General features: G+C 36.2%; 2 protein-coding genes across 5 annotated transcripts; one reads left to right on the plus strand and one right to left on the minus strand.

Annotated features, from left to right (window-relative positions):
* The first annotated feature begins 949 nt into the window (after positions 1-949).
* On the plus strand, positions 950-3,860 carry LOC126693668 (cytokinin dehydrogenase 1-like). The gene is made up of 5 exons (XM_050389761.1): positions 950-1,927; positions 2,346-2,473; positions 2,681-2,941; positions 3,027-3,289; positions 3,376-3,860. The coding sequence occupies exons 1-5, from the start codon at positions 1,261-1,263 to the stop codon at positions 3,695-3,697; spliced, it is 1,641 nt and encodes a 546-aa protein (XP_050245718.1). The 5' UTR covers positions 950-1,260; the 3' UTR covers positions 3,698-3,860.
* A 100-nt stretch (positions 3,861-3,960) lies between these two features.
* On the minus strand, positions 3,961-10,621 carry LOC126693669 (uncharacterized). Of its 4 annotated transcripts, XM_050389764.1 has the most exons (5): positions 10,375-10,615; positions 10,238-10,274; positions 7,829-7,895; positions 6,087-6,219; positions 3,961-4,511 (listed from the first exon to the last, which is right to left on the minus strand). In XM_050389764.1, exons 4-5 carry the CDS (start codon positions 6,115-6,117, stop codon positions 4,093-4,095), a joined length of 450 nt encoding a protein of 149 aa, XP_050245721.1. In that variant the 5' UTR covers positions 6,118-6,219; positions 7,829-7,895; positions 10,238-10,274; positions 10,375-10,615; the 3' UTR covers positions 3,961-4,092. The 4 variants fall into 4 exon arrangements, with proteins under 4 accessions (XP_050245721.1, XP_050245719.1, XP_050245722.1 ...); XM_050389762.1 differs by lacking the exon at positions 7,829-7,895 and having other exon boundaries at positions 10,375-10,614; XM_050389765.1 differs by lacking the exon at positions 7,829-7,895 and having other exon boundaries at positions 3,961-4,487; positions 10,238-10,621.

Below are 10,621 nucleotides of genomic sequence, written 5' to 3' on the forward strand. Positions count from 1 at the left end.
TTATTCAATTACAGTGCTAATGATAAAACAAATTTCACAACTATTGAGATAACAAGTTATTAATTTACAATAAAAATAATGTCAATAATAAGCTTGATAAAAGTAATTTTGTATTAAGTATTTCCTGTGACTTCAACAAGTTACGAAAATAGTTGTAAAGTTTGTTATGTGTGTTCATTAATTTACATTTATATTTCCTAGAAATCAATAACAAGCATCAATTTAAAGTTTGTTGTGTGTGAGTGTGTTTGTTAATTTACATCTCTATTTCACATAAATCAGTTAGGTTTCAGTTAACTTAACTAATAAAATTTCTTATTATCAAATAAAAAACTTCAGTTTGAATTTAGCCTAAACCAAAAAATTAGTTTATTGGTGTCTTAATTAGATGATAAAGAGCAATAATCATTTGGTGGCGAACGTCCGAGGTTTCAAATCTCCATCCCATATAAATATAGATATTAGTTTATGGTATTGTTGTTAGGAGGTTTGACTTCTTATTTTGCCAAGTGACCAAAGAATTTGACATTATTAAAAGGTTGCAATCATGATTAATCTACTTGATCAACCAAGAAACTGCCTTCAAATAGTAAGTCTTCTCTTCTTATTTTAATATGCTTAATTATAACATAATAAGCTTTGAGTGTTCACTTGAAATTATTGAAGTGTAGCTCCAAGAGAGAAACCTAAACCACAAAACATACCCTTCCCAAGAACCCCATTGTTGTGGGGGCCCGATTATCTGACTCCCCTCCCACTCAGCTCTAACAGCAAAGACATTTAGTAGGGGCCAGCCCGGTGTTCACTCTATGATAAAAAAAAATGGAACCTATTAGAAACTCTGACAAGAGTGCATTCATACAATATATACAGTCATCTTCATGAGAAAGAAAGACAATCCTTTGGTCCTACAATAGCTTGAAATAGCAATAACATAGCTCCATAAAAATGTGGTTGTTGTAACTGTGGAGAAAGTACCCCAAGATATGTAAAATCTTTCACTTTCTTGTGACTTTTATTTGATCAACTTTGGAACACAAAAAGGTGAGCCAAAAAGAAAATCCCACACACACCCCCACGCTCACACACGCACACAAACACTACACACTATACACGTTTGACTATGCCGCCCAAATCCTCCCCTTTAAATTCTCTCCTCTTCCTTGAGCTCTTTCACACCCCTCCTTTTGCTTTGCCTAACAAAACACAGCAAAAGAGAAGCTCTCTCTCTCCCCTTACTCTCCCTCTCAAACTACAAAAATGGGGTCGCCAGCTTTGATCTTCCTCAAGCACAACATTATATACCTAAAAGTTTTCATCATTTTTTTCTTAAGCTGTGTACCCAATAGAACCAATCTTTGTCCAAACCACTCTCTTGCCACCCTAAAGGTTCAACGTCCACCACGTTTAAATTCCACCAATATTGTTTCATCATTGGAAACACTTGGTCTAGATGGATACTTTAGTTTTGAGAACAATCACCATGCAGCCAAGGACTTTGGCAACATGTATCATTTCCTCCCATCAGCAGTCCTACATCCAAAATCAGTGCAAGATATTTCCAACACAATAAGGCATATTTACGAGATGGGTTCTGCTTCAGAGCTAACAGTTGCTGCTAGAGGCCATGGTCATTCCACCCAAGGCCAAGCTCAAGCCCACCAAGGTGTAGTTATCAACATGGAATCACTTCAGAGACTAGAAATGCAAGTTCACACCGGAAAGAAGCCTTATGTGGATGTTTCAGGTGGTGAGTTGTGGATAAATATTCTGCATGAGACTCTTAAACATGGGCTGGCTCCTAAATCTTGGACAGATTACCTTCATCTTACTGTTGGGGGTACTCTATCAAATGCTGGAATAAGTGGGCAGGCATTCCAGCATGGTCCACAGATCAGCAACGTTTACCAGCTTGAGGTTGTCACAGGTATTTCCAATCTAAACCACTTATCCCCTCCTAAGCACATGTTTAAGCTAAAAGTTGGCTCACTAACAGATAATTGTAAGAGAAAGTATCTTGTTAGACGGACTTATACAGTTCCCCCTTCATATGTGGTAGGCCCTACACACCTGTGGGACCCATATGATTGTGGGGATACTGTATAAGCTGATCTTATAAGATAATTTTTTTCACTGTAGAGACGTAACACTGTCCTTTCACTGAGAGCAAGGGTATTATAGTGAGTTCAGTATTTTTTTTATTCTTACTGAAATGGCAAATATGCCCCCCCTAGATGCACAAATGGTGAGATGCTTTTGAGAGCAAAGATATGCAATACACGACTATAACCTGTCTGCTAAAACCATAAAGGGCACAACTAACAAAGTCAAGATTTTGAGTGCAGGAAAGGGAGAAGTGGTTACCTGTTCTGAGAAGAAAAATACTGACCTCTTCTATGGTGTTCTTGGTGGGCTCGGACAGTTTGGCATCATCACCCGAGCTAGAATTTCTCTTGGACCAGCACCAAAGATGGTGAGAATACATCAAGTCTCTATAACAATTATCTTATGCATATGAATATATGATACATGCATCCTCCTCATACTGTGAACTCCACACCCCACAACTGTGGAAGACCCACAATGAGATACTTTTTTCTCATTCTCTATGAGGTACAATAGGCTCCCAGGATGCATTAAAAGCACCTCTCCTTATAACAAAATCATTTACTTTGGACAGGTGAAATGGATTAGAGTGCTCTACTCAGATTTCTCCATATTTACCAAAGATCAAGAGCAATTAATATCATCTGAGAACTCCTTCGACTACATTGAAGGATTCACAATAATAAACAGAACTGGCCTTCTTAATAACTGGAGATCTTCGTTTAGGCCTAAGGATCCAGTTCAAGCCAATCAATTCAGTTCAGATGGAAGAACCCTATACTGTCTTGAAGTGGTTAAACACTTCAACCCAGATGATACTAAAACTGTGAATCAGGTGAGACTTGCTTACCTTCAATAAATATGTACACAACATGCACTAAACCAAAAATAAATTATTAAAACCCTGTACTCAAATGCAGAGTATTGAGAACTTGTTGTCAAAGTTGAGTTATATTCCATCCACGCTCTTCCTGTCAGAAGTTTCGTATGTGGAATTTCTGGATAGAGTACATGTGTCTGAGAAAAAGCTACAAGCAAAAGGCTTATGGGAAATTCCTCACCCATGGCTGAATCTTTTCGTACCTAAGAGCAGAATTTCTGACTTTGCTGAGGAGATCTTTGGCAATATCCTTACAGACACAAGCAATGGTCCCATACTCATCTATCCAGTCAACCAATCCAAGTAAGTGTACAAAAACTCTAGTCAATTCTAGAAAAGTCTCGGATTACACAACCTCAACCTTAATTTCCCCCATTTCTGTGTTGTAGGTGGAACAATAAAACATCTTTAGTTACCCCAGATGAAGATGTTTTCTACCTAGTGGCATTCTTAACCTCTGCAATGCCATCTTCCACAGGAACAGATGGCTTAGCACACATTTTAACACAAAACAAAAGGATTTTAGACTTCTGTGCTACAGCTGAACTTGGAATAAAGCAATATCTGCCCCACTACAAAACAGAAGAAGAGTGGCAAGCTCACTTTGGCCCTCGTTGGAAAGTATTTGTACAAAGAAAGTCAGCCTATGACCCTTTGGCAATACTTGCTCCTGGACAGAGAATCTTCCGAAAGGCAATTCGCACCTCATGATGCATTGATGTTGGCCTCACAAATGAGCCACAAAGTATAGAAAGGGCCTCAAAATTGTAAATTGCAACAGTTTATTGTACACGTTTTTGGCTCTCTATAACAATTGTAAGCATAACAAGAAGGCTGTACTGCTGTAGCCATTTGAAATCTCTGTTGACGACTATGGTAGCAAATTTTAAATATGCAAAGAGAAAAATGCATTACGAAATAGAACTAAATCATCAGCCCCCCTCAAAGGAAGACTTTAGCATATTCACAGTGTCTGCTAACAGAAAGATGAAATTTCTCTATAAAATAAACCCAGATCATACACTAAAATGTGAGCATACCACATAATCCTACGGAGTATGATAAAAGTCAAATGCAACAACTTGAACATAGTGGTAACAACAAAGCTACTCTGCTTTCGTACCTTCTGTCCATCCAAGACCTGATCTGCATATCTCCCCCTGTGGTTCTTCATAGTCTCGGGCATCACGGATAGTAGCTTCAAAGTCGGTAAAATCACTAGCAACAGGAAGAAAGCAACCTATATCATCTCTAGCACCAAAGCCTCCAGCCCGCATAACATCATCGGTTGTAATGTAGGCCTCCATGTTAATTTCCCCAGAAATCTCCATCTCCTCTAGAGGTGCATCTCTCACAACATTTTCTACAACTTTCCCATCAGCCAAGTTAACTTGTACAAGATCTCCAGGAGGACTTAAAACCGGATTTTGAATATCTTTTCCATCCGTCTCACGCCGATTTAATTCAGATACTTCATTCTTTATTGCATTTTCAATCTTATCTGGTGCATTCAAAGAACAGCCACCTTCAATTTGCCAAAAAGAAGACACCATCATATGCTTGAAAGTAACTTAATTAACAAAGAAATGACATGGAACCTTACATGCTTTTATTCCCACTATACAGATATAATCAGAAATGAGGTTTTAAATTCAGCTCCACAGTAAACCTTAGTTGTCTATAATTGTGGGATTGCTATGTCATAATTCTATAGAAGTATTACCAGTATAAGTGATGGTAGCTTGTTAGACTAAAAAAAAAGGTTCATAAACTTGAATGTACAGTGTACTTAACTTCTTCAAGGAAAAAAGTTCAGGTAGAGAAAAATAAGTGGTAAATGGTTCATGCCCATCCTTGGAATCCTAAAATTTTGTGGTTGTTTCCCCTTTCAATTGATGTCTTCTAACACTCTAATCAAAATTTGTAAATTTCCTAACCTTTCTAGTAGTCAAAATTTCTCATGATCACTGTGTTAGAATTCTTCCCGATTCCCACAATTATTTTATATGTAGGCAACAAATTAAAAAAACAGAAGACAACAAAAGAAAATGATTTCTCTCTTATATTTGCTTAATGCATACTCAGGCAATATTACATTTTTTTTTTTTTAAATGGTCTATTTCTGTTCTATTCTCTGATTTGCAAAAATATTTTAGCATCATGATTTCCATATCTTTTGAATCATCATGACTTTCACATTGTTGGTCTTTATAGCCTGTCTTTAACTTTGAAAATCTCCTTTTTAACTTAAAGTGGCCTCCAAATAATGTCTAAACCACGGTTTTTTATTAAATATAAAGGATCTTTACTTGAAATTGAAGTCCAAGTAGGTTTTCCAAAAAGAGGGGGGGAAAAGACAAAACCAACTTCATTATGATTTCACATTTTGCCTCATGTTCACAAAATATGGCAGCTGTAATTAATTAATTGACTTCAATTATAGAAAAGATATTCAAGCACCATCACTAAACGGATATAAATTTTTGGTCAATCTTTTGAATTAAATAAAACAAAGATCCACTTCACTTACGTGGTTGTCTTTATTCAAAACATTTAGGCCCCTTAATGAGTTCCTGTCTCTCTTTTTTGTGACCATTGAGCATGCTGTTGGTGAATATGTCACCACATAAAAGGTTTTGTCAGACTCCTATCACATACATTGAATCCTTTCATATGGCTTTAGTCCAACTAAAATGACAATTAAGAAGGAAAAACTAAAATTGAGACTTTGAAAGGTCACTTTTAGCTTAAGCACCTATGAAACCCAAGTGCAAGATTCAAAGCATAAATCTGCCCCGTGAAGGGAATACATCATCAAATCCTTGAAGACAAAGATTAGTGGGCACGGACATGCTAAGCAAACCTTCTTTTACTAATGCAACGAATGATCTAATCATAAATCTATTGACAGATTCAATCCCTATTTTCTAATTGTAACCCTTATTTTACATGAACACTCACTAAAAAATGTCAATTCTAAAATGGACTATTCAAGAAAATAAAACATAATGCGGAAAAACAAAATAAAACCAGATCCAGTCATGGTCAAAAGGATTTTAAGTGAATTTAAAAAAAAAAAAAATGACATGTAAGCTACTACCATAAGAAGTTTCATCTGATTTGTACTCCATGAAAACTTAAAACTTGCACAAGCAGAGCAGCAGTGTGGATCCTGCAAGATTCTTCTATTTTCCTTTGCAATATGATCCACCACAAAACCCTTTTGAAGAAACCTAATGAGGAAGAATTTGTTGTAAGATTCTATATACAATATATTTTATAACGAAATAATTATCCAGTTCTACAAGTACAACCTCAACTAGAGGCACAACTGTAAAAATAAAAATTAAAAAAAAAAAAAAAAAAAAAAACAATCATAATTCAATGTCACAATGGATAAAAGAAGACATTGCTGTCACATCTGATCACGCATGACTACAGAAGAAGAGCATTGCTACATAATTTTTAAAGAATCAATCATGGAAAATATTTTACCATAAAACATGCATCCTGTTTTTCTTCATTATTTCATGCTCTGATTTAAAGCAATAGCTAGGGGGAAGTCAGAGAGCTAAAGCATGCAATTACTACTCAAATGAAACTACCAAGAAGTTTCAGGATACAGTAGTCTGAATGACTTCCCACATCAATGTTATACATCAGAAGATGCTTGAAGTGATGCATGGTACCGATGACCGGCTTGAATTTTCCCTCTACAGCTATTCCAATCATGGTTTCATTTTGGTAATTTAATAAGAAAAACTTCATGGGAAGTGAAGAGAAAAAATAAGCCCCCTATCTGGAGTCAATGATTACCCATTAAGAGGGATATATATACACAGTAAAGCATCATCCAAAATATTTCTTATAGATTATTTTGCTTCAATATTGTTGGTGCTCACTGCTCATGTTGAGTAGGGTGCTTGTTCTGAGAATTTCTCATCAGAAAATCACTTTATGACCATGTTCGTGTGTGCATCACAGATTAGTTTTTTCCTACTTTAGACATTGCATCATTTTCCCATAGTGATATGAACAAGAAATATGAAAATAAAATTGGTTGGAAAGGAAGAATCAGGGGAGTAAAGAGTACGTTCAAATGAGAACCAATTAGCTCACTTGCTATGTAGAAAGTATTTTCGATTTTGGGGGCAAAAAAATGTTGAGGGCATTATACACAGAAATTCCCAATCCATGGGAAGAATTGTGCTTGAATCATTTCATGGTAAGTACAACCAATAGCTCAACATACTGGACTTGTACACAAAATCTGATGATAAAACTATTGTGTTCCATTATCCCATAGTACAAGGCAAATCTCTGAGCTAGATTGAAGATCTCTTGAAAAGAAATATTTGTGTTTAGCAGGACAGCTTAACCAGGAATAGAATACATAAATTAAAAGAGCAATTTTTCAGTAAGAAGGATTGCAATATAAAAAATATAATTCTAGATTGAAGATCCCTTGACCCTATATGATCCAGCTCAAAATTTTCTAGCATTGAATTAATGAATAGAGACAGAGAAGACAGGATGCAACCCTAGGTCTCTAGTACAACTACCTAGCGATTGAACAGCAAGGTAGCTGCCACATTCAACCTAGATAGTAATGTCCAACTTTTAGAATTAACAACTGAAGGAATTTGCAGTGAGTTTAGAAAAACCACATAAGAAAAGCTCTAATAAAATTATATCTAAATTTCCTAACAGTATATCTAAATGTCCAAACAGTAGACCTCAGCTGCAAGGCAACCATTCAGCTGTTCAACTATACCATTAGGGCAACATCTACATTCTGAAACATCAGGTACATTACTTAGGAGCAAATAAGTTCAATGTTACCTGACTTTTAATATCACTATCCATCAAATGCTGGCATATCCTTGAGTCAACCATCAGAGAATGACACCTATTTTAAAATGTTGAACATGCAACAAAAAAAGAAGGAAACCAAGTGGACATAATGAAAATTATTACACAAGGTCAGGACAAAGATTCTGAGCAGACGAATTAGGAGATTCATCAATGGAAAGAGAAAAATCGTGAGAAGAAGGGCTTCCAATTATTTTTTTTATTTTTTATTTTTGATAAGTAATAAGAATATATTAAAAAGAAGAGGGGTGTCACCTAAGCATACAGGAAGTATACATCAAGGACAAATACAAATCAAGTGCATAAAGTACAAAAGTCCATGAAACCATGGACTGAAGAAAAAGAACGAAAGCCAAACACTGTAACCCAATCCAGAAGAGTCTTAAGGAAGAAGAGTTTAAGATTTGCAACTGATCTCTCTAAATTCTCAAAATGCCGATTATTCCTCTCCCGCTAAATGCACCACATCAAACAATGGGGCACAGCCATCCAAATAGCCGAATTTCGATGCCTCCCCAACTTTCCTTGCCAACAAGCCAACAGATCCACCACTGTTTTCGGCATAACCCAATGAATGCCAAACAGAGTAAACACCATAGACTATAAATCAAAAGCAATAGAGCAATGGATAAGGAGGTGATCAACAGATTCCCCATTTCTTTTACACATACAACACCAATCCAAAATCAAAATCTACCGTTTCCTAAGATTATCAATAGTCAAAATATTCCCTAAAGCTGCAGTCCACACAAAAAAAGCAACTCTAGAGGGGACCTTAGACTTCCAAACAGTCTTCCAATTAAAATTGAGGACCTGTGAGCTAATGGGCAAACATGATGCTTCACCAAGCCATTCTAAATTCCCATTGTTAGTCATAAAGAAGCTTCTAAACGGCAATTCAATGCCAAGGGAAGTTGGAGAAGTCTTTAAAAGAAGCTTCTTCAAATTCCAGATAATTTATCACATGTAAATATTCTTCATGAAACTTTCAAAGTCACTTCTTTTGCACACTAGTGTTACAATTTAATAATATTTAAGTTCAACTTCAATATCCAACTTCAATCTATCCATAGAACAATGGAAATGAAAAAAGTTCCTGGACAACCTCTCAAATGAAACAAAGACGTAGTTTAAGTAAACTTTTTTTTTTTATTAGTAAAACATGTATGCCGTGGATATTGAACCTGTAACCTCACCCTCCACCTGCCCTTTGCAAGGGAAGGATATCCCATTTTGAACTAGAGCTCATGCTCATTGGTTATGTCATGTAAGTGAACTTTGACAAATGCTTTAACTAATTGAATGTAGTTTATATGAAATAACTACCATCTCATCTCTAAATCAATTTAGTATAGAACACTCAAGAAATCCGTTGAAAAAGGCAGATTCACATCTCTTAAATCCAACAGTCCTTCATACTTGGAGCAAAAGCAATTTGCTTAGCCTAAAGTCCATCCCAACTCCCAAACTACTATTTCTAATACATCTGTTGGACAACACAATTGCAAGCTGAATAGTAGATGAACATAGAATGAGCTCTCAATCAGAAAACCTATTGAATCAAATGGCTAAAATGAATTTCTCAAACCATGTATGAGGGCCAAGCTCAAGAAGACAAATAACACAGTAAGTGACAAAGATAACAAGGATGACCCTAGTCAGGGTGCACCCTAATAGTTGGAGGCTTGGGATGAGTTGTAGATCCAGACATCATGGGTTCTCCTCGCTAAGAGTTCCCTTGGATTACCTAATAACACGGTTCTAGTGGATGGGGTCGTGTATACATGGTGTACTCCCCAGGAGCGGGTCCAAAGGCCCGACCTTAGTGAGGTTCCACCTCATAAAAAAAAATATATCAAGGATAACAAGACAGATTGGAAAGCAACAATATATTCTTCTCTTGGACTTGACCCCAGTGCCCTAAATCCCTAACTACTATTGAAGAACAAAATTTCAATACCCCTCAGCTTCCCTTTATTTTTCTTTTCTTTTTTTGGTTAATAGAGTAGTTCAATTCCTATATATAGAATATCAAATGGCATTCAAGATTATAATAAGTGTTAGACTGCTATAACATTAACACTATTTAACCCATCACACAAAACTGAATAATACCAAAAATTCCATCACATAAAACACACACACACACACACACACACACACATACACAAAACAAAACAAAACAAAAGCACCCATTGATTACTCAAAAACCCAGATTCCAAAATCTAAAACATGTAAAATCCACCATAGAAACATCACAAAATGAATGTATAAAACCATGTTTGCATAACTTTTTGAATCATCCAAATGCGGCAAAACACACACACACCCAACAGATATTAGAAAGAAACTATTAACAGGGTCATAGTAGAGTGGTACCTTAATTAAACAGAAGGGAAAGGCAGTAAAGTTTACTCTGGAATATACCAAAGAATAAAGAAAAAACCTCAGTTTTATCAAAAAGTAAATGTTGTTTTCTTTTTACAAAAATCAACAACAACAACATAAACATGGACCTTGTTGTTTAAGCTTCAGAGAATGAAAGAGCACTCGGTATTTGGCACTGTTATTACTTTGCCACCTTTCGGAATTTGAAAGGGCTTTAGTGGTACTTTGCTTGAGTATGGGTGTGACTGCGAGTGGACTCGGCTTGCAAACGTGTCAGAAGAGGTAGCGAGGCACTTGTAGGACACGGTTGTTTGAAGTGACTTGCGTCTGTGCAACGCTGGTGGGCAATGATTGGACGTGGGGAAAAGCCTGATA

The sequence above is a fragment of the Quercus robur genome, chromosome 7 (genome assembly GCF_932294415.1).
Source record: "Quercus robur chromosome 7, dhQueRobu3.1, whole genome shotgun sequence".
NCBI lineage: Eukaryota > Viridiplantae > Streptophyta > Magnoliopsida > Fagales > Fagaceae > Quercus > Quercus robur.